The sequence below is a fragment of the Rhinatrema bivittatum genome, chromosome 4, assembly GCF_901001135.1.
Source record: "Rhinatrema bivittatum chromosome 4, aRhiBiv1.1, whole genome shotgun sequence".
In the NCBI taxonomy this organism is placed as follows: domain Eukaryota; kingdom Metazoa; phylum Chordata; class Amphibia; order Gymnophiona; family Rhinatrematidae; genus Rhinatrema; species Rhinatrema bivittatum.
The window spans coordinates 286,916,510-286,941,074 of NC_042618.1; the positions used below are offsets into that span (position 1 = coordinate 286,916,510).

The 24,565-nt window shown below is 43.8% G+C and overlaps 1 protein-coding gene across 1 annotated transcript in view; it reads right to left on the reverse strand.

Moving 5' to 3' along the window:
• ITPR2 (inositol 1,4,5-trisphosphate receptor type 2) overlaps window positions 1-24,565 on the reverse strand; it is a 1,380,003-nt gene that overhangs the window by 604,923 nt on the left and 750,515 nt on the right. Inside the window, 3 exon segments of the mRNA XM_029597493.1 lie at window positions 5,426-5,568; window positions 17,453-17,643; window positions 24,370-24,490. Of these exon segments, the coding sequence (XP_029453353.1) occupies window positions 5,426-5,568; window positions 17,453-17,643; window positions 24,370-24,490 (455 nt within the window).

The window sequence follows — 24,565 nt, forward strand, 5'->3', positions numbered from 1 at the left end:
AGAGAAGAGGGAAAGTGGAAAATTTAGGTCCTAATCTTTACTAGACAAATAGTTGTTTACTGAATTACTTACAATGTAATGCTTCTAAATCCGACTATGGACCATGGATGCAAATAATTGCTGAGTTAAGTTGTCTGCAAATTTATAGTTTTCATCTCCTGTACTGAGCAACTGCAATGCATGCAAATTTGGCTGTAATACAAACTCACTAACACAAACATGAAGGTCATGGAACCATAGGGAGTGTCATTTTCTAAAATCATTTATCAGGGTAAATAGGCTGTCTGAAAATTACCCATCCTGTATTGGGTACAAGTACAAGGAACGAGACTGAGACTTTAACTGTTTGCCTGCCTTGAAATGCCCCTATGTTTTTTCTCTTCCTGCAATGAGCATATTCAAGAGCACTCAGGTGATATGGATGTTCCTCGCTAAGATATTAGAGAATTGCAGGTAATACATTTTTAAAGATCAATAAATAATAAAAAATATTTTGTGGTGGTTGTTTTTATTGGGGCTGATCAGTGTGTGATTTGCATAGTGCACTTTACTTTACTGGTTCAGAACAGTCAGAGTTCTACAGGTCAGATTTCTCTGCCTCTTTGCCAATTGCTTCTAGTGGGTGTCTGCCAGTCCCACTACCTGCCAGCAAAGACATTCTTAAGAGCCTATGTGCCCCTTAAAAACCTCAAAGGGCCATGGCAAAGAGCCATGGCCCTGAGTGCCCCCCTAGAGCACCCCAGAAAAAAGGAATGCCTCAATAGAGGAACTGCACATCATTTTATCCTGCTACTTGTTGTGACCCAGGTGATACCAGCTTTGGATCACACCCCGGGTGGCAATATCACTAGTGTGCTGACGCCACTCCAACAAAGGCACTCCTTCCAAAGAGGACCTGTACATCACAATTTATTGTGGTAGGGACTTGTTTTGCACAGAGCACTGCAGAACAAAGAAGGGGCTAGAACTGCGTAAATCCCTTTGTGGTTCTCTATTAGCTGTCTGTTACTGACTTTGGACCATGTACCCTAGCTGATGACATCACTAGTGTGCCAATGCCGCCCTGTGTTTAAGGGTCATGTTCCTTTGTACACCCCTTCCTGAGGCCTGAGGAGAGCCATGGGAATTTGGAGTTTTCTTTTCGATTCACACTACTTACTATTTTAGGAAGTTAAATCAGATGCTATGTGATACAGGAAGGGTAATTAATGAATTGTTTGTGATTTAGGTTTGTAAACATTTGATTAGCATGTGCTGGTCTAAGCCAGCAGGGGAATTAGGGTCAGAGAAATTAAATATTCCAAACATTATTAGATGAGGTCGCTAAGTGAGCCATTTGAAATCAGCCATTAGGATATGGTCATTGAGACCTTGTGTTTTGGTGGAAAAACCAATGTAATGGAATATAAAACCAGTAGAAGGTATTGGTCATAACAGTGCTATGTTTAGGAACAGCAAAGAAAAGAGGAGGAAGGATACAGAGCAGAATTGCTTACATGTAACAGGTGTTCTCCAAGGACAACAGGATGTCAGCCCTCACACATGATGTGATGCCATATGGAGCCCAGCATGGAAATTTTACATCAAAGTTGGTAGAAACCTTGAGCAAGCCTTACTGGGTATGTATAGTATGCTGGGAAGCTGTGTGGCTATCACAGCCTTTCTCTGCAAGACAGCAACTGAATCAGCAAGCAATGACAGCAGGAAAGTCCATGGCTAAAACTCCTTTTATAGTTCTTTTTCAACCAGAGGCATATTTAATTTAGCAGCCTACATGGCAAACTTCCCAACAGAGAAGAAATGGTCAGAGGCAAGATAGAGGGGTGGGGGGGGGGGGGGGGGAGGAAGAAAGGCAGAGGACTGGCCAGAGAGCCTGAACCCCTTAACTACTTTAATTATCTAACAGCACCTAGGAGCCCAACAATAGGATCTGCTTTACTAGTGAACACCCATAGGAGCCAAATCCAGGGCCTGCTCTCCCAGAGGAATAAATAATTGCTTCAGGGGCCACAGAGCTTGTTCAACCAGGGGAGTGGGCCTGCATATTGATGCCCTGGAAGCAGAAGATTCTGAGGCAGGTCCTGACACTGAACCCTTGGAGCCTAAAATCCTGCTGCACCACTCCAAGCATGTGCCACCATCTGCTGGAGACAGAGAATACTGGCAAGTTCCTGGGCTGCACCACTAATACCAGTGATGATGTCACTGGAAAAGTTATGTTCTATATATCCATCAGCTGCCAGGATGAAAAGAAAGGTGCAATTTCAATAATATACCAGGTCATTCATCAAGCTGTGATATGGCTGTAGTGCTTCGGTGGAAGGGAGCGCAAGGGGACACTCCCAGCGTGGGACGAGAATGTGTATGCCCTTGCGGCAGGATGGCCCAAGCTGGGAACTGGGAGCCCAGGGACCTCCACTGGACCTGTACATCTCCGGGAGACCACCAACGTAATGGTGGTCTCTGAATGGTTCTCCGACTGTTCCCAGCCCTTTCGGACTCGCTGCACGGAGCAGCAGAGGCGGCAGGCCGGACATGAGGACTGGAAAATGGATGCTGATGGTGACAGGATTCAGAAGATGAAGGATGAGGCGAGGGCTCGGACGTTGAAGGATGAGGCAAGGGCTCAGACGTTGAAGGATGAGGCGAGGGCTCAGACGTTGAAGGATGAGGCGAGGGCTCAGACGTTGAAGGATGAGGCGAGGACTCAGACGTTGAAGGATGAGGCGAGGACTCAGACGTTGAAGGATGAGGCGAGGACTCAGACATTGAAGGATGAGGCGAGGACTCTGGTTCAGACAGATACAGGATCAGACGGACTCAGTTTCAGACGAGAAGAGACAAGCTAAAACCAGGATAAAAACTCAAGATGGAGAAGACTCCGGGTAGACTAACATCCTCAGCTGGAGAAAACTGCAGTGGCCAGAATGGCCCTCAGGCTACCCACTGGAGGTTACTGCCGGGGGCTAGGCATAGCCAGAGTCCAGAGCATCGGAGAAGGGACAAGCCTCCAAGGCTAGGATCCAGGACATCCGGAACGGACTCTCTGGACACATGGTGAAGAGCAGCCAGGATGGACGAAGCAGACATCCAGAGACTCCAGGTCCAGGAGGAGACAGACAAGAACAAGGAGATCCTCAGGTCTGACGATGGAAGAGACCCACCAGCGCCCTACGCACCCCAGCGGGGGTGATCGAGGACCACTGGGCCACAGCACACCCTACCAACCCAGCCGGGCTGGTCACAGACTACGCTAGGTGGATCAACGAAGCCTAGGACATTGGACAGGACGGACATCAAGACGACAGGCTAGACGAAGGAACATCAGGAGTCGGGATGAAAGAGACATCAGAAAGGACAAGGCATCAGCAGAGACCATGAGAAGACGATAGAGAAGACAATGAAGGATCCAACGAAGAACAAAGGAATACCCAGAGGAGCGGAGAATGCAAGAAGGCCAAGAAGACCAGCTCCTTGGAGAACAGTTCCAGGGAGGAACTTGCTCCTTGCGAAGGCAAGGATGGACTGACTGAAGGAGCCTTTTATAGGCTGAAGAGAAGACTCCCATGATGACGTCATCCAGGTGGAGCCAGGAGGACCTCTCCCTCACTGGCCCTTTAAAACCAGAAAGGAGGTGCAGCCCCGTACCTAAAGAAGCAGGAAGACGACTGCAGGACCACGGACAGCTGCCCTGCTGAGGACGTCGGCATGCTGGAGCAGGAGCTAGGCCGTGCAGGCCCCAACGAGGGAGGCGGCCTCCCTGCCGCACAAGGAAGCACAGAAGGCGGCTCCTACCACAGAAGACCCAGGGGGCTGCGGTCTACGGGCCGATGGGAAAACGATGACTTCAGCGGCACCATGCCGCGAAGAGGAGCTGAAATCCGTGGCTCCCTGCCACGGTGAAAAGAGGCAGGCAGAGCCTTGGTCAGCTGCAGGAGCGGCGGCGGCCTCCAGCTGCATGATGAAAGCCCGGCATGGCTCCTGCCGTGCCGGCAAGATGGCAACCGGGCCATGAGAGCACCCAGCATTGGTGGCCTCAGGCAAGGTCCCGGCTTCAGCAGCGGCCTCCGGGCCACGAAGGTAAGCGCCTCCCATGGCCCCTGCCACGAGAGGAGTGCAAGATGGGCTTATCGCATGCGATACCTGTCTTATCGCGGTGGTACTATTCAAATTAAGGGAAGGAGAGCGGTGATGTGTGGGGTGAATTATGTCCCGGCAGTGCTGCTGGCGATAATGTTTTTCACATTATCGCCAGCAGCACCATGGGAAATAACTACACCTTTTCCCATGTCACTATGGGGGTAATAATGTGTGGCGCGGCTGCACTGCGGCAGGTGAAACCGCATCACCACGATGTGGCCAGCTGCACACTATCGCCCCCCGCCCCCCCCCCCACCCCTTTTTTGTTCACGGGCCATCATTCTACTATAAATATAGAAGAATAATGAATTTAGGCCTAATTTTGTTAAATGCAGAGTCCAAGAGAATATGGAAACATCATAGGGATCCTGCATATCAGCATTAGTGCACAATCTACTGAACCAATGATTTTCATTGTGATCATAGCTAAGGCAAGTGGAGCTCCTTCAACTCAATCTCATATGGGATGTGCATTTACTGATTTACAAGCAAGCATCGCTAAACACCAAGTACCAGTACTACAAAGCAAATGGAAATAAAATTTACTGGCATGTTGCATCTGAGGCAGTTTATCGAAGGTAGACAGTTGGCAGTGGGTCATATATATTTTCTTTCCGTTGGTATTGTTAAAATGAGATTCTAAACTACACTTCATATGAAATTAATACAACCATTTAACTGTATAATAAATTATCACTGTAACTCTGAACTCATCAATACATGACTAACTAATTTCTAATAATATTTTGGCAGTGCTGCTTTAAAAAGGATGAGATTATTCATGACAGGCATAACTAGAAAAATAAGAGTTCAATTATCCAATATGATAAGAGTCCATTGACCTGCAGACTTTACACCCATTTTCAAAGAGACAGTATACATGAAACCTGCTGCAGGTACAAAGTGCTTTTTGTCCACATAGATTTTCTTCATAAAATAACACATGTAGACTTAAAAATACAATCTATGTACATTATTTTCCAACACCATCCAAAATAAGACTAAGGTATCCATACTGTGCAACAAACAAATTTTTACCCACATTGAGGGATAGCGATTTTCAGCCAATTTATATGCATAAATTGATATTTACCCACAAAAATGCCTTTAAAAATTGCCCTCTAAATGTAAAAAAAGAATTGATTAAAAATGAGTTTTAAAGATAAAGTTGACCAAGATTCTTAACACCCAAAAAATGTTTTAGTCAATTATACATTTTTCTTCTGAGTGCAACAAATCAACATCATATTCATACTTGTAGATGAAGTAAATGAAAACCACGTACTTGGACAAGAAAGCACAGCATCTCATACGAGCATCACTTCCTTCAGGGAACAGAAGTTCTGGTCTGTGCAACACATCAACCAACACAGAGAATTCAGCCTGTACCATAGGACTAAACTGCTGCTCCAAAGAAGACACAACATCCTTCAGATAAAAACAGAAGTCATCCATTTAAATTATAAGTTTGCGTTTTCAACTGGCTAAACACTACAGTATTTTACCTGCAGAAATGGTCTTATTTAAAATTGCCTGCCTTGATGTGAGTAATCCTGTCCTGTTCACACACAAATTTAAATGAATTAAGAGGAGGAGTTTCTGGGAGTAGAATGAACTCCTCGTTTGTTCTTATAAACATTCTTTTGGATTTTCAAAAGTATGCATATAAATTTTCCCCCAAAATTTGTGCAGACATTTAACAGATGTAATTGTGTATGGATTGTTTTGATGGAATAATACTACATACTTTCTCTCTAAAAACAAGTGTAACTTATGCATGTATTTGCCAGCTAATTTATGCAGGATGTTACAAAATTACCTTCAAGTGGACAATTTTCAAACTGTCCATATTTCTGCAAAGTCTATGGTTAATTTTACCTCTAGTCTTTGCATCATTTTTGAAAGGAAATGTACACATATACTTTTACTTTGAAAATGACCCCAGGAAAAAATACCTGCAGAGATTTGCACTTGCTTTTTTCTACAGATATTTTTTCTAACTAAAACTGTGCACATAGTTTTATCCCCAAACTTAACACATCCCAGGAATGCCAACACCACAATCTGGGTAAAAGTACTCGCCTACTGGAACTATGCAAGTAATTTTACCTGCATATAGGGTGGACAATTTTCAGACAGGAGATTTGGATGGTAAAATTGCCCTTATAGAGACTTCAATTCTGGTTGAAAATGGTAGGTATGAGAGAGAGCTTGCTTTGTGTTCTCGGCAAACAACAGGATGAGTTAACTATGACATGTAATGATGATACAATCTGATGGCAAAGGATGGACCTTTCTTTCTTAGCTCATAACAGTTCTGCTCTACTGAGCATGTGTGGGAAGTCCCATACAGGTGTTGCCTCGCGAGATCCTCAGTTGATTTTAGAGCTAAGTATAGCTATGTAGTCAACTCTCCAGGGAGGCAGGTGGGTAATTAGCATGGGTAATTCATCCTGTCTACGGAGAACACTGTTTACAGTAAGAAAATTTACTGTCTCTATCGACAAGCAGGGCTGAATTAGCCATGACACATAGGGGAGTCCCAAGCTGAGGGCTGCAAAGGACCATTTACTGAATAAGCAATCTGGACTCCACAGTGGAAAGTATATTATTGGGTAAAGAGGCTACATAAAACTGCTTATCCAAATTTACTGTCACCTTTTGATAAACTGCCCAGACAATAATAGGATGTAAAGGTGTGCGCTGACAAATAAGTTGCATCTTTGCAGATGTCTTCTATATGTACTGCTCTGGGATGAGCCACTGATACAGTCATATCTCTCACTTGATGTGCCTTGACACAGTCTTTAATCTGGAGGCCTCCTGGAGAATAATGTACAATATAATCTACTAGCCAATTGAACAATGATTATCAGACAACTGCTATACCAATGTTCTTCTATAGTCTAAGGAATAAAGGGTCTTTTCACTTTCATTTGTATCTAGCTAGCCTTGAAAGACCATAGGTAACATGATGGATTGAGTAATATGAAAAGCTGAGACCACATTTGATAGAAACTTTTAGTGGGTGTGAAGCACCACTCTGTTGTAGAAGAATTCCATATAAAGAGAGTAATGAACCAAAGTCTGAAGTTCACTGAATCTTCTGGCTGAAGTGATTGTGACTAGGAATAATACTTTCTATGTGAAAAATGTGAGAGAAGCAGGCTCCAATGGCTCAAAAGGTAGCTTCAGAAGTTGTGCCAGAACCATTTTAAGGTCCCATGGAACAGATGGTCTGACAACTGGAGGTTTAGCATGCCATAAAACTTTCATGCACTTTGATACCAAAAGATGAGTAGAGATTGGCTTATCCTCAATCTGAACATGGTAGGCTGATATGGCACTGAGATGTATTCTCACTGATGAGGTACTGAGACCTGAGGAAGAAAGAAAGAGCAAGTACTGAAGTAGTTCTCGTGGCATGCATGAGAATGGGTCTAAGGAGCATTGTTGATTTCAGGAGGAAAACAGTTTCCATTTAAAGCCATAAACTCTCCTAGTTGAGGGTTTCCTTATAGACACTATTATGCTCTCAACTTCTCTAGGTAAGGAAAATGGGGTGATCAGCGAGCTCTCAACATCCAGGTTGTCAAATTGAGACATCCTTCTTCTTGAGTTAACAAGAATAGATCTGCCTCAAGATGAATTGGAGGGTTGATGGACAGTTGCACCAGGTATGTTACCACACTTGTCCTGGCCATACTGGTTCAATGAGAATTATATGGGCTGGTATTTGAGCACTTTTTGTACGGTCCTGGCTATCAGTAGAATCAGTGGAAAAGTGAACAAGAAATCTGAATTCCAGTTGAGAAAAAAAGCATTCTGAGTGGATCAGAGTTCACTGGGAAGAATCAAATAAAATCTTTCCACTTTTCTGTTTTCCTTCAAAGGGAAAAAGTCATTTGAGGATGTCCCCATAGGCTGAACAGTCTGTCTCTTGATTGCTGCAGGGACCATTCGTGTGGATGACATAGCCTGCTGAAGCTTCTGCTAACATGTCGGCAAGCCCCAGAAGATAGGTTGCTTGAAGAACAGCTTGATGATTGCATGCCCATTACCATATCTTTATCATCCTTGGCAGAGAGTCCATGACCCTGTACTTCCTTATTTGTTGTCATGGAACCTAGCTACCTGATTGTTGGTTTGAATGAGAATGTTTGTCCCCTCAAAGAGATGCCAGAAAGTCATTAAGGCATGTCTGAACACTTGCAGCTCTAGAAGGTTGATCCTAGACTGCCTTTCTGCTAACAATCAAGTCCCCTGGTGTGGAAGAGACCCATGTGGATTCCCATCCTTGGTGGAGGTATGTGCTGCTAATGTCACCTCATGAGGAAGTAGACAGTATGGTGCTACTTCTTGAAGGATGTAGGGTTGTAGCCACCATTGAAGCTCTTGCTTCATTTCCTGTGAGACATTCAAAAAGATCGTCAAGATTGAATTAATTGGTCCCATTAGGAGTGGAGGCCCCATTGTTTGAGACATATGTGGAGGTGGGTTAGAGACACTATATGAACTGCTGCCACCATGTGGCCCAGAACAACTAGCAATTCCCTGGCTGTTGTCTGATCTGTGTTCAACAATCAATGAACAAGGGACCTGAGAGTGATTGCTTGATCTGTCAGAAAAAATGCTTTCTCCTATAGAGTCTATCCCTGATGAATTTGATTTTTTTTGAGTCAGAATCAGGGTTGATTTTTCAAAATTTACTAGCAATCCTAATTATTGAAAGAGTTTAATTGACATATTTAGAGAGGTCAGTACTCTTTCCTGGGAAGTCGCAGTCACTAACCAGTTGTCAAGGTAAGGGTAAACAGATGTCTTCACAACAGAGGGGTGCTGCAGATTTGGCAAAAACATCCAGTTCCACTAACAGACCAAAGGAGAACACCTGATACTGGTAGTGGGAGGATTCTACCACAAAGCCTGGATAATGCCAGAGGGAGGGATGGATGGGCATGTGAGCATAAGTGTCCTTCAGATCCAGGGCACACATCCACTTCCCTGCCTGGATAAAGGGTAGAATTGTGTGGAAGGATTTCATCTTGAATTTCTCTCAAAATAGATTCTTGCTCAGATTTCTTAAATCCAGGATGGGTCTCAATCCCCCCCCCCCCTCCCAGATTTCTTATGGATAACAAAATGGCATGAGTAGAATTCCTGCCCCTGTTGATTGGGTGGGACAGGCTCTATCACCCATTGTGTGAGTGACACCTCCTTCAAGCAGAGTTGTGTTGAGTGAGACAGACCTGGCTTGAAGACTGAGCAATGAGGAAGCATGGGAAACCGGGAAAAAAGCAAGAGGTAACCAGACTCTACAATCTTGAGAACCCAATTATCTTTGGTGATCTTGTGCCATTTCTCCAGGTAGCAATGATTTCACCCCCCCCCCCCCCCCAACAGAGAGGATTACTGCTGGGTTTCAAAACTGGTCAAAAACTTGGTACAGGTCTGGGCTGGACTTGCTATGTTGCTTTTAGTTGGCATCTTTCACACTGTTGGCTTTGAGGTGGAAGCTGTTAGCTTATAAGCAAAGTAGGGCCATCTTGAAGAGGACTGTTGCTCTGAGATGGTCAAGAGCAATTGGACTGCCACATGTTGCTCTTTGATTTGAGCAACCGTTCCTCTGAGTTTATCTCCGAAGAAATGTTTTCCCAGGCAGGAAACTTTCAACCAAGCCATTCCATGTGCTTCGATGGAGGCTGATGAGGAGGAGGCTATTGTATTGAGCGCCTTGTAGACTGGGGGAATGCAGAACTGTCATTTACTGGATGAAGAAATATTTTCAGTTTTTTAATACAATCTTGTAATTATTGTACCATAGACAACTGGTGAGCAGAAATGCATGCATTAAGCATAGAACTCTGGAATACCTTTTCACCAATGTTGCCCAGGAGCCTGTGGTCTTTTCCTGGTGGAGCATTTGAGAATATTCTTTGCCCTTTTTAGCAATGATTCCAGTAAAACTGATTGATGAAGCAGTTGCACTACTCCAAAACCTGAAGTATATTTAGGTCTAATTTAATTTCCTGGCTCCTGGGTTGGAGGAAATTGGATTCTCCCACATTGTTTGTAATTCTTGCAGGATAGCATGGATTGTAATGGCTGCTTTCTCTTCCAGGGTATCTAGAATCTGGAGAAAGATGAAGACTTCTGTGTGAGACTCCTTGCTATACAAATGTTAACTCCAAGCACCTTACCCAACATCCAGAAACCTAGAGAGAGAGAGGTCCTCAAGAGGAAACGAGTGCTCCAGATGCTCAGTAGGGGGATCAGAGGAAATTTCCATCACACCCCCCTCAGATCCTAAAGGACAGAAAACACTAATTTTCTTCACGGAAAGGGTGGTGGATGCCTGGAATGCCCTTCCGGAGGAAGTGGTGAAGTCTAAAACTGTGAACGACTTCAAAGGGGCATGGGATAAACACTGTGGATCCATCAAGTCTAGAGGACGTGAATAAAGTGGAGGCAGCAAAACACTGCACGGAGCGGCAGTAGCCACAGAGGCATTCACTGAGCGGGATGCCAGTGGCCAGTAGTTAGTGTTCCACATTCACGGAGCGGAAGGATGGAGGGCTGCTATCTCCAAAAAATAAAAATAAAAAAACAAATAAAAAAATAAAAACAGGGGTGGGTAAGAGTATGGGGCAAGGGTGTGGCCTGCTTGTTACAGCGGTTGCTACCCCTAATTGAGCTGGATGTCACTTGGATGCAGATACGGCGCTGCTCTCTAAATTGGTGGTGGGGTGGAGGGGAATTAGGGCTGGAGGGTACTGGAAGCAAATAGTAACAGGTGGGAGAGAGAAAAAGGGAAAAAAAATGGATGAAGTGCGTAGCTTGCTGGGCAGACTAGATGGGCCGTTTGGTCTTCTTCTGCCATCATTTCTATGTTTCTATGTTATGTTTCTATGTTAATTCAGGACACCAATGATGAAGTACATGACTAAGGAGAGGTCCTCAGTCATCTTGGACAGGTGCATTCCTGATGGATATCCTGTCACTGGCTGGACTCTGCTGCAATTGAGTGCTAAGGATGAGAACCACTTCTTGGGGGTTCTAATGGAGTATCTGTCTGGTCAGAGGTACCTGGGATTCCTTTTTGTGGGAGTAAACCTGAAAACCTACAAAGGAGAGTCTAAAGAATACGCTAATTGTCCTTAGCCACCAGAGAGATAAAGAAATTCTTCAATCCTGCCACTTGGTCTAAGGGCTGGCCTGTTCTCTGGCATTGGAAGTGGAACATTCTCTTCAGAAATTAGGATGCAATCTTCTTGCACATCATCTGAACTTTATAAAATTTAGCCTGTGGGGCAATGAAGCAGATGGGATCTGGCATGTCCAGGCATAGGCCTTGCTCAACTTCAGTGGCAAAACTGCCCTCAAAATTGGCAGAGGTTAGTAAAGCATATCTCCTTTTGCCCCCAGAAACCCTCCTAAGTGTATAGAAGGAACTGGCAAATTAGTTAAGAGCTGTGTCAGAAGCACTGTGGCCTGGTGTATCGATTGAAGCAGGAGCTTGCTCCAACAAACAAGGCATCGAGGGAAGGAGCATCAATGGCAACAAGATACAATGTGTCAGTGGCGCCAGAGCCATATGCGCCAGAGCTATGTCGATAGTGTTGGGTCTTAATGCGCTGGTGAATGATGCATCAGCTGCATCGACAGCACAGAGACTTGATGCTTTTTCGGTGCCAGTTCCTTTTACTAGGTGCTCAAGAGGGACTGACCGATGCCTGAGAATGGCACTTCTTTTGTTTCCTCAACCCTGAGGAAGTGGAAGGTGTCCCTGGCCTACTCCAATGCAGATGGAGACTTTCTTGAGAAACTCCTGCTCAGTTCGGCATCTGGGAAGCAATATGAGGCTCTGCTCTGGGAGGAGGACTGGTTGTATCTCTTCAGAGACTTATGCAGTTCCTTGATCTTCCAGGCCCTGGGGTTTTGGAAACACAGACACATCTGGCCACAGTGGTAGCAATTTGCCTGACTGCAACTGAAAAATTTGAAAAGAATGAAGATACCAGAAGATATTAATCAATCAATCAAGGCCTACACATCTATGCTGATGCTCAAATGAAAAAAGATTGAGCAGCTTGCATTTGCTTAATAAAGAAAATTTAGAGAGAAGAGTCCATTTGGCACCACTGGATGACATCACCACCAAATGTCATAGTTAATTCAGCCCTGCTTATTGATGGAGAATATAAAGATCTGCATAATTTGTATTTACCACATTGGCCCTTTAGAATGCTGGATTATTTGCAAGCTGTGACAACTTTTACTGCAGGGCTGGCCAACCTGTGACTTGGGAGCCACACACAGCTCTTTCATATGCAAAATGTGACTCTTAATCCCCTTGCCACATGGCAACTCAGCAGTACTGCAGAAAGCAAAAGGAGACAAATTGGAGCAGGAAGCACACACAATAGCAGAGAAGAGCCATTGTGCTTCATACTCCAGCCTCTCCCCTCCTGACCTCACTGTGCTGCTGATTGCTACTGAGACAGAAGAGAGAGACTTTAGTAGGAATCACAGGCTTTTCTCTCCTCATCCATGCTCTAGCAGCTCTACTTATTCCCCCTGTCTGCAACCAGCATGAATTGAAGATAAAATGTATATTGCCTAGTATTTATTTCTTAGGAGATTAAACTTTTCTAATAAAGATAACAGGGGAAGGGAGGAATGACACTGGAGCTGACAAGACAACAAAGAAGAGCCAGTTAACTATTTGCTTATGCCCTTCCTATTCGCTCCATCCGCTGCCTAGAGTAGAGGGGCTCTTCTCTGATCTGCTGTCCAGAGAGTACATTTCCCGGGCCCAGCAGCTCACTTTGCTCCTAAGACTTGGGATTCAGCTGACTGCAAAGGGGAGGAAGGACTCACCCAGAGCTCCAGTTAGGCCAAAATGATTTGTTGCAATGGAAAGAGGGTGAATGCTGAAAAGGAGAAAGGGGAGAAGGGAGTGAATGGGGCTGATTAATGCTTGGGGGGAGGGGGGGGTGACCATGCATGAAGTTAAATGAGGTATGTGAATGCTTGAAAGAGAAGTAATGCAAGATGGGCTGAATGCCACTGAAAAGGGATGGAAACTGAACAGCACAAGGAGGAGCTTATGCTGTGAGGGAGATAAGAAGGTATGAATATTGCTTCCGTCCCCCCCCTCTGAAGTCAGTAATGCAAATTGAACTTTCTAGCATCTTATTCCTGACTGCCATCTATTCTGCAACAGGTGTGAAGGGGCCAACAGAAAACAGAGGAAGAGAAGGCTGGGATAGGGTACTGTATGAGAGCCATATTGCAGGGAGTAGAGAGTGCATAAAAGAGAGCCAGAGATAGGAGTGGAAGGGGTTCAAAAGAATAGGAAAATGTAGTAGGGGTGTGAGAAAGCGAAGGGGAGAGTATCGATATATGAAAGCCAATGGTGATGATTGGGGGGAGAAGGATGTAAAACAGATATGTTGTCAGGGTAGAGCAGAAGCAATGATGAGGGTGTGTGTGAGAGAGAGTCAGACAGGGTTAAAGGGAAGGGAGAGGGAGGATGGGTGACAGAGAGCCACAGGTAGTAAATGTGGAAGGGAAGGTGAAAGCCAGAGGTGGTAAAAAAAAAAAGAGAGGGAGGGTAACAGTGCCAGAAGGAGTAACTGGGCAGAATTTGGGGGGGGGGGGGGGGGGGGAGAATGGAAGCCAAAGGTGTAATAGGCTACAGAGATGAGAGTTCTAGAGATTGTGATTGGAAGGGGGAAGGGTTTGAAAGAATCACACAAAGGGGCAGTTACAGAGGAGATGAATGCTTTTGGGGAGGAGTGACTTGAAAACGTGTGAATGCTGGGAGAGAGTGGGATGGGTATGTGGGAGCCAGAATGGGTGACAGCAGAGGGTTCATGTGAGAGAGGCAGAGAGAGCATTGGAGGGGAGGAGAAAGAGGGATTGAGGGCAGAGAAAGAGAAAGAGAAAGAGAGGGGTGGGGGCTAGGGGAGGAACTGGGCAGAGGGTGAAGCAGGGGAGGGAGCAGGAGGTGTTAATGCTGGGGCTGCTGAGTCCTTGTCATCATTCTTGTGGGGGTTGGAAATGATATGCTGGGGCTGCCAAGAGACTGGTAGAGACAGGAAGTAGATTGAGAGAGAGAGAGAGACTGATGGGACCAGAGAGAGACAGAGAGAAAGATAAACATTGGACAGCATATGGCAGCATAGAGATAAAGATGCTTTTCAGATATTAGAGGGGACACGGAGGGAAACTGAGAAAGAAAAAAAGAGAATGGAGAAAATAGGGTAGGAAACTGATAGAGACAGGAAGGAAAGGGATAGGAGGAATGAAATAAATTTGTGGAGCGAGTGAAGGGTTTGATAGAGAGGCTTGTGGGAACAGGATGGGATTGAGAGAGAGAGAGAGAGAGAGATTGATGGGGGGAATGAGAGAGACTGGTGGGAACAGGGTAGACAGATTGAGAAAGAGAGAGTAATACATTTGGAAGGGAGAACTCCCCCTCCTCCCCCGGTCTTTTGAAAACACAAGCCTCTTTGCATTCTGATTCCTTGGTTCTTGTTGCATGAAAGGTTGGCCAATCCTGTTTTATTGCAACAACATGACAACTGTCCAAAGTGAAATATATGAGCAGAAAACACTATGCGGGTTTTAGCCCTAGTATGGAGAATCTTCCTCTGACAAAGATGACAATTTCTTGCTCCTGTAATTTCTCAATCAGAGAAAATTTAGGTTCACAAATTAATCAGGAAAAAAAGAATCAGACATTATCAGGTCTATCCTGTAAAGTGCGGCCGCGTTTACCCTGCTCCTAAGCCGCTTTGTACTCCGTTTTCGGCCGCGTTAGCCCTTCCTGCGATCCCGAATCCCCTTTAACCTACTCCTACCGCGTCCTAAATTCCCCGGGCAACCCCTTCCGCCCGCGGTATGTATACTGCATGCAAACGAGCGAATTAGCTCGATATTGCATGCAAACGAGCGAATTAGCTATTCCCTAGCATCCCGTAACCCGCGCCCCGACTATCGCTATCTTTCCGTGACGTTTTGTCACGCGTTTAACCTGCAAACTTACCACCTACCCTGACCCAGGCGGTAGAGGCATGGGTAAGGGTAGGTGGAAAGCTTTCCCCCAGCCCCCGCTCACCTGCCCCCGCCGCGATCATGGGTGCTGGTCTCCGTGGCAGCCCCAGTCCTCTCCCCTGCTCCCGAAGCCCAAAAAAAAGCGAAAAAAACGTTGCAGCCCCCCTCTGATGTCCGGACTGGGGCTGCCACGGAGACTGCAACGGCAAAGCAAAAAAAACGGCGAAGCAAAAAAAAGCCAAAAGCAATTTTGGTTTTTTTTTAGCTTCGGCGCTGTGTCCCCCCTCCTCTCGGAGCAGGGCGCGAAAAGCAGCCTTGCTCCGGGAGAAGGAGGGACACAGCGGCAAAGCAAAAAAAAAAACAAAAGCAATTTTGGTTTTTTTGTGCTTCGCCGCTGTGTCCCCCCTCCTCTCGGAGCAGGGCGCGAAAAGCAGCCTTGCTCCGGGAGAAGGAGGGACACAGCGGCAAAGCAAAAAAAAAACAAAAGCAATTTTGGTTTTTTTGTGCTTCGCCGCTGTGTCCCCCCTCCTCTCGGAGCAGGGCGCGAAAAGCAGCCTTGCTCCGGGAGAAGGAGGGACACAGCGGCAAAGCAAAAAAAAACCAAAAGCAATTTTTTTTTTTTTTTTCAAAAGCGACAATTTTGTTTTTTTTCCAAAAGCGACTTACTTTTGGGATCTGTCAAGATCCCAAAAGAAAGTCGCTTTTGGACGCCTGCAAAACTTTTGGACGCCTGCAAAACTTACTATTCTGAAGCCATCAGCAGGAAGACATTGCGATCGTAGCTCCTCCCGACGAAGACAAAGATGGCCGCCTGCATGGGGGAAAGCGTGCAATTGGCCGCTGAAGACGTGACCACGTGACGTCACGTCTTCAGCGGCCAATTGCACGCTTTCCCCGTGCAGGCGGCCATCTTCGTCGGGAGGAGCTACGGGCAGCCACGATGGTGTTCCTGTTGATGTCTGCAAAAAAGTAAGTCGCTTTTGGGGTTTTTTTTCGCTTCACCGCTCAGTGTCTATTCTCCCCCCTCCCGGAGCAAGGCTGCTTTTCGCGCCCTGCTCCGAGAGGAGGGGGGACACAGCGCCGAAGCAACTTACTTTTAGCTTTTGGTGGGTTTTTTTTTTTTCGCTTCGCCGCTCAGTGTCTCTTCTCCCCCCTCCCGGAGCAAGGCTGCTTTTCGCGCCCTGCTCCGGGAGGGGGGAGAAGAGACACTGAGCGGCGAAGCAACTTACTTTTAACTGGCAGTCCCGACTTCCTGGTATTTGTCATTTCAAATGACATTTGAAATGACAGATACCAGCGTGGCGTGAAGCCTTAGGCCCGCGCACCCAGGATACTGTATAGGCGCTCTATACAGTAAAATGGGTTGCGCGGGCCTAACGCTTCACGGGCACTTATTAGCCACGGCTTACATTTGCATGCAATTAGAGTTCAGGATCGAGCGGTAGGTGAGCTGCACTGTGCGGGCGGTAACCGCGGGTGCCGCAGGCACTAACGCAGCTCTTCCTACCGCTCGGTACTGGATAGGCCTGTATGTGATGGTGGGTAACAGAACCATAACAACTTATCTCAGCTCTAACATTTATTGCATAACACAGTAACTGCTTTGTTGCATAAACCACTACAAAATAATGTCACAAAAATTACATTTTGCAGCATAAGATAATGTGACAATTACTTTCTAGAAGGAAAATTACACAAAATTACCAGACCAAAAAAAGTAAGTCCAAAAACTCAGGGATGGTACCTTTGAAACAACTGCACGGGCTCACATGTATGCACGTTTGCCGACTCACGTCCAGAGATATGTCCATTGTATAACATACGCGCATATATGCGCACATGGCATAAAATCTCCAGAATCCAGCCTGGTTCTGTCCTCTGGCAGGCAAAAGACCACTCAAAGTGTCACAGTTGCATTAAAATTTGTGACTGATGAGACAGATGATTATACTGGGAATATCAATATGATAAACTGATTCATTAGCTAAAGTGCCGATTCCATGTCTGAAGGTCTCCCGACATTTAGTAAAGTTTGTTTTTCATATATAATTTCTCGTATAATATTTTGTTTTTTGAGCGTAGAAATGTAACATCTTTTGCAAAAAAAAAAAAAAAAGAAGAAGTTACCTACTTCAATAGGAAGAAGTGGTATTGCTTATGGTTTTGCAAAACACCTTTCAGTTAGATAACATACTTCTGGCTCAGGTGGAAAGCAGCTGGCAAAGTTTGTAATTCATTTTCTTCACTTTACCTGTAGCTTTTCAATAATATTCCGGTAGTCCCAAGCTGGTCCCCCAAGTGCTTCTTTAAAACGAGGCCCTGTGCGTGCAGACATTCTCCATCCCATGGCTGCTCTCTGCACCATGTTAGAATGACTCTTCATGAACAGAGTATTAACCTGGCTGTCCAAATCAACTGGAATTGCAATTCCACGGTTCTTTGCTTTAGTAGAAAGATAAATCAGACATTTAATATATTTTGGTATTTTCTTCAAGAATAACACTGCTTATTTCTGCAGATTTCAAATGAAATTAAATTCTACTGAGATTCCATTATGGCATTAACCTCAACAAGGCTTCTCTGGAACTTAAAATTTCAATATAATGTTGCGTGATTTTGTTGAAATATTTTAATAAATCAAACACTAGCATAAAAGTCAATGATTTTGTTTTGTGTACATTTTCCATTTTTAAACCATCTTTATTCATTCTTTATGTGAAAATAATAATGTGCAGCTAACAACCTACATATATTTTAGTATACAAAGGCAGTATGATTCTTGAAGCTTATAAAATGAAATCACTAGTTCCTGCAAATGAGATAGTACCAAAATCATTTCTAATTACATTTAACAGAAAATCACATTCCAAATAAGTGCAAATATATAATTTAAATCATATTCAACATTAACATACAAATATTCAAAGGCATTTAGCCAGATAACTCAGACGTTCTCCAGCTAAATGATACATTTTTTAATACTGAGCCACATATCCAGCTAGATTTTAGCTGGATAAATCATTATCCGGCTAAAATGTAGCCAGATATAAAAGAGGCAGTCCTGTCTAAAATCTAGCCAGATATAAAAGAGGTATTCCTAAGTAATATGGCTAATTTTGCAAAATTCCAGTTCTTTACGACTAAATTAGCCAAATAACTTTAGACCTCCCTCAAAGCAAGTCTAAAGCTATCCGGCCTTGAGTGGCCAGTTACTTTCTATTTAATTGGATATCTTCATAGATATCTGGTTAAGGGACACTCTAAAGCAGAAAAACAATATGTAAAGAGGGCTTGCGGCCCAATTCCCTTCCTACATTTCCCCCAAATCTCATGAAGGGCCCTGCACCCCCCACACCCCTTAAACCCATTCTAATTGTAGAAAAAATGTTGTGTTGTCTACAGGCTGGCCCGCTTGCCTCTTTTCCTGGTATTGTTCTAAAATCAAAATTGAACTGCCCCCACCCCAATGCCTCACTGACCTGCAATCCCTATGTTCTGGCCTGGCCCACCACCTCCCAACTGCTTCTATCAAAAGGAGTGCTAGAAATGTAAGCTGCCCGCAATTTTAGACTTGCAACGCTGAGCACTGCTGGAATCATAAACTGATGACAGAGCAGTGTTGGAAGTGGGTAAGTGTATACCTTGCTCCCAGCTTGGTTTTTTAGGGCTGGGATTGGAGAGTGGGGAGGAGGGTGAATGGAGCAGCCAAATTTCAATTTTAAAAAAGAACTGAGGAAAGTGGAGGGGTAGGGCCCAATCTGTAGACCCCATAGCTTTTTTTCTCACATTTAGGTGTGGTTTCGGGGTAGGGGATGCATGGCCTAGCTGGGCCATTTATGAAATTTGGGGGTGGAGGGGGGGGGGGCGGGGAGTTGGACTGCAGGCCCGCTTTACATCTTTTTCTTTTCTTTTGGCATCTTGAAATTTTACCTCTTTGGCATATCCTTATTAAACATGCATCCAATCACTTTAATTATTACAGTAATTGAAATCCCAGATTATTATTGTTTCCATGATTAGTAGCCTATGGAATTTCTGTTAGCATTTCTCAATCTGTTCACTATGCATCCTTAACCACCCCACCACAACTTCTGTCCAGGCATGGATACAGGATTTGGAAATGCTAGGCACTATTGGTGCTGTTACAGGATAGCAGAGAGGTGTTCTTTGCTAAATGACATTCAGCAAAACTGAAAGGCAGCAAATCTTCAGTCAGCCAGCTTCCCCTACATGTTTGCCACTACAGACACAAACCTAATGTGTGCTTATTGACAAATCCAGGGTTACTTCTCTCTGCTCTGTCATTTTGATATATTTAGTACCCATAGGTTGTACTATTTATTTAAAAGATATATTCCCCTTTTCCAAGTCACTCAAAGCTGGGAACAGCAATAGTAGCAAAGAAAATACATATCATAAATAACAATCACTAAAAATATTAAACCCAAAATGAAAAATGCACAAAACTAAATACAAAAATAAATTTCCAGAACACTGAAACCAATCTAAATAAGATAAAGACATTTCCCCTCCCCGCATCCCGGCTTACAAAACAAATAGTGTGAAAAATACATACATAATCCTACTAGTAATACCAACAGATTTTTTAAAAACCCTAAAATTAGACCAGGACATAAGGACAATTAAATTTCCATGGCCTCAAAAGGATATAAAAATAATAGGCAATTTTCCACCAAGTCTCTATATTAATGTAGTGATAATACTCTCAGGGACGGTGACTTTGATAATGGCGCACAGGTGCACGTGTACAGCATATGCCGGCTCACGCCAAACGACACTGCCATTTTATAACATACATGCGTATATGCGTGCATGGTATAAAATAGGCTGTATGCACGTCCAGGTGTGCACAATTTTATATGGACGTGCGTATGTGCCTGCAAATGCCACCTCTATTGCGTAAGTGGGGAAATCTTTGTAGCTATGAGTGCCGATGTAGTTACCAATTTCCCAAGTTCACCCAGGTAAAGGATAAGAATTCCTAAACCTCCTAGTTAACTAGCCTCCCTTTTATCCTGTTAGTACCAGCCCTTAAAATGCCACACACTAGCCTAGTTTTGGTTTTTTTTTGCTTGGGACCAGGCAGACTTCAACAGACTGGCTACCACCCCTGCACTGCCCTGAGTGGTTGATCTGTACATACATCTAAGCTAAGGATGATCTCACAGATCTGTTAGGACAGTGAGGCTTACGTAATACCTTTAGCACTTTGACAACCTACCAAGGACCTATTTTGCTGTTCCTGGCATGTTCATCATCAACCTTTAATAATGTCTGTGCAAGGCTTCTCCTTACTTGTTAATAAGGTTGTCAGAGTCATAATTCCTCACAGAAGATTGTATACATCTGGCAGGTTCACAAATCATCCTCAGCTAAGAGATATGTACAGATCAAGCACCCAGAAAAGAGGTGGGAGCCAGTCTGTTGAAGTCTGCCTGGTCCCAAGCAACAGCAGGCCTCATCACTGTCTTCTCTTGCCAAGTGAGAAATCTCAATCCTCTACACCTCCCTGACTTCTCCTTGGTTGTTATACAGCAGCAGGATGCAAACAGGCCCAACTCAGGTACAAGGTGAAAGAGCCTCAGGTACTGTGGAGAGAGGTGTACACTACAGGTAGATATCTACTCATCCGGCAAAGTGGTACTGCATATCAGAACTGTAATGGAAGATGTGGTAGGCCTGACTGACAAACTGAAAAGTAGTAAGTCACCTGGACTGGATGGTATATATCCCAGGATTCTGAAAACTAAAAAATGAAATTTTAGATCTATTTTTAAAAATTTGTAACCTATCATTAATATCATCCGATGTATCTGAAGACTGGAAGATGGCCAATGTAACCCCCTATATGTAAAAAGGGATCCAGGGTGATCTGGGAAACTATAGACAGGTGAGCTTGACTTTAGTGCAGGGAAAAATCGTGGAAACTGTTATAACGAATAAAATCACAAAACATTTAGATAGACATGGTTTGATGGGACACAGCCAGCATGGATTTACCCAAGTTAAGACTTGCCTTGAAAATCTCCTACATTCTTTTCACAGTGGAAAAAGCTAAACTGTGGAATGCCATAGGGATCCATACTTGGACTGGTGCTTTTGAATATATTTATAAATGATCTGGAAAGGGTTATGATGAGTGAGGTGATCAAATTTGCGGATGACACAAAATTAAGCAGAGTAGTTAAATCTCAAGCAGATTGTGATGAATTGCAGGAAGACCTTGTGAGACTGGAAGATTGGGCTTCCTAATGGCAGATGAAATTTAACGTGGACACGTGCAAAGTGATCAAATAGGGAAAAATAACCCTTGCTGTAGTTACACAATGTTAGGTTCTATCTTAGGAGGTACCACCCACGAAAGAGATCTAGATGTGATGGTGGATAATACATTGAAATCATCAGGCCAGTGTGCTGTGGTAATCAAAAAAGCAAACAGAATGTTAGGAATTATTAAGAAGGGGATGGAAAATAAAACAGAGGATGTCATAATGCCTCTGTATCGCCCTGTGCAGTTCTGGTCAATACATCGCAAAAATAGTAGTAGGCCAGATTGACAAACTAAAGAGTAGCAAATCACCTGGACCAGATGGTATGCATCCTAGGGTTCTGAAGGAACTCAAAAATGAAATTTCTGATCTATTAGTTAAAATTTGTAACCTATCATTAAAATCATCCATTGTACCTGAAGACTGGAGGGTGGCTAATGTAACCCCAATATTTAAAAAAGGCTCCAGGGGCGATCCGGGTAACTATAGACCAGTGAGCCTGACTTCGGTGCCGGGAAAAAATGTATATATTTTATTTTTTATCTCTACTCTTACTATACTGTCTCTCTGACTGTTTAAATTTTATGATTATTTAGCTTACTATTTTTATTTTAAGTTTACTATTTTATTTATTTACATTACAAAACTATGTATCTACTTTCTTTCTTCTTTTGGAAATGCAAATATTAAATAATATTTGTTAACTACTGTAAACCAATTTGATATGCTCGCATGAAAAATCGGTATATCAAAATTATTAAATAAATAAAATAATGATAGGAGTCTCTGGTGCTGGCTGCTGGCTGAAAGGAGTCTCTAGTGCCAGTTACTGGCTGGAAGGAGTCTTTGATGCCGGGTGCTGGCTGGAAAGGAGTCTCTAGAACAAGGTGCGTGGGGGTAAGGGTGAACTTTGGGAAACACTGGAACAGCATGGAGGTATGCGTGGATGTGAGTGCAGATAAGCGTGGTCTGAACACAGGAACTGAGTGCAGGTATGGGTGGAATCAGGATAGCGTGCAGGTAAGTGTGAGACTGAATGTAGGTAAGTGTGAGCTGGATGAGAGAACCAAGGTGAGCAGAACAGATAATGACTGGACTAGACAAACCAAGACAAGACTTACACTGAACAGGAAACACAAAAGCCCGAAGGCAGTGAGGCAAGGAAGCAGGGGGAAGTAGGACAGCAACAGGGGGGAATCTGGAACAGAGGGGAACCATGAAGCAGGCAAGGTGGAAAGCTACAGGACCAGAAGAGCAGAGGCCCAAGGCCACAGAGCAAAACAGATAAGCGAGAAGCCCAGAGGCGCACAGGATAAGTCACAGGAGGCTAAAGCAGGGAGCCCAAGGGAACTCGATGCCGAAGCACCAAGGCATGGGCTAGGTGGGATTAAGAAGGGAGTTCGTGGCATGGAGCAGATAGGTAGGACAGACTAGGCCAACCAAGGGAGTGTGCTCATGAGGGGCCTCTGGTGGTGAGGAGGCTGCACAGCAGCCATAGTCATAACAGTGTCTCCTAGACTTTGTTCTTTATGAAAGAGTAAACAACTGATTTGCATTTACGCATTCCATTCTGCTCATTATTTTATAGATTTCTATCAAATCTATCCTCAGGCGACTCTTCTCCAAGCTGAAGAGCCCTAACCACTTTAGCCTTTCCTTCTAGGGGAATCATTCCATCCCTTTTATCATTTCAGTCGCTCTTCTTTGTACCTTTCCTAATTCCTCTGTGCACACAATATTGAAGATGTGGTTGTACCATGGACTGATACATAGACATTATGCTATTATGTTTTATTCTCTATTCCTTTCCTATTCCTAGCATACTAATTGCTTTCTTGGCTGCCATCGCACACTGAGCAGAGGATTTCAACATATTGTCCAAGATGATGCTTAGATCATTTTCCTGAGTGTTGACTCCTAATATGGAATATTTTGTTGTGTAGCTATATTTTACATTGCTCTTCCCTAATTGCATCACTTTGCACTTGTCTGCATTAAATGTCATCTGCTATTTGCGTGCCTAATTGTTCAGTCTTCCAAAGTCCACTTACAGTTCCTCACAATTCTCTTGTGATTTAACAACTTTGAATAGTTTTGTATCATCAGCAAATATGATCACCTCATTTGTCGTTAAAATTTAGTGATCCCAGAACAGATACCTGGGGTATTCCACTATTCACATTTCTCCACTGAGAAAATCTCCACTGAGAAAATCCGCAATAGGGCATTGTCTCCTATTCCATGACTTTTTAATTTCCTCAGACATCTCTCATGAGGGACTTTGTCAAATGCTTCCTGAAAATCCAGATACACTATATCAGCTGGCTCACTTTATCCACATTTACTTACACCTCCAAAAGCAATGTAACAGATTGGTGAACCAAGACTTTCCTTGACAAATCCATATTGGCTTTGTTCCATTAAATTATGACTGACTATATGTTAAGTAATTTTGTTACTTTTGATAGTTTCTACAATTTTGCCCAGCACTGGCGCCAGGCTCATTGGTTTGTAGTTTCCTGGATCACCCCTGAACCCTTTTTAATAATTGCTGTTATGTTGGCAACCCTCCAATCTTCAGGTACAAATTACCAATAGTATGCCTGAAATTGCAATGTATAGTATACTTTTCCTCCCACAACAGCCCTGGAAACACCTCCTTTAAATACAGCTAAAAGTGTGTTTTAACTCCATTGAAGATGGGCAATTATTAGACAGATTTATGTGGGTAAAATGCTTTTAACATGGGGAAATCACTTAAATTGCCCTTTGCGTAACAGTACATCACCTTTTAATAAATTAGTTTCATAAAATAATATTTACCACAATCAGTTACATTTTTACAAAAAATGAAGTCCACTTAGGCATTTGAACTTACCCACTTCAGCCAATGTTTTTATGCAGGATTCTACCGAGGCCTTCTGTGATGGATTAGGCCAAGTACAGTTGTAAATTCTAAAAGCAGACTGTAGAAGCTGGATAAAAACTGGTTGGTGTGTCTGGAGAAAAAAAAGAAATTATTATTAAATCTTGTATTATGTGTTTGAGTTTCATTTTTCTTAATACTTTGTACT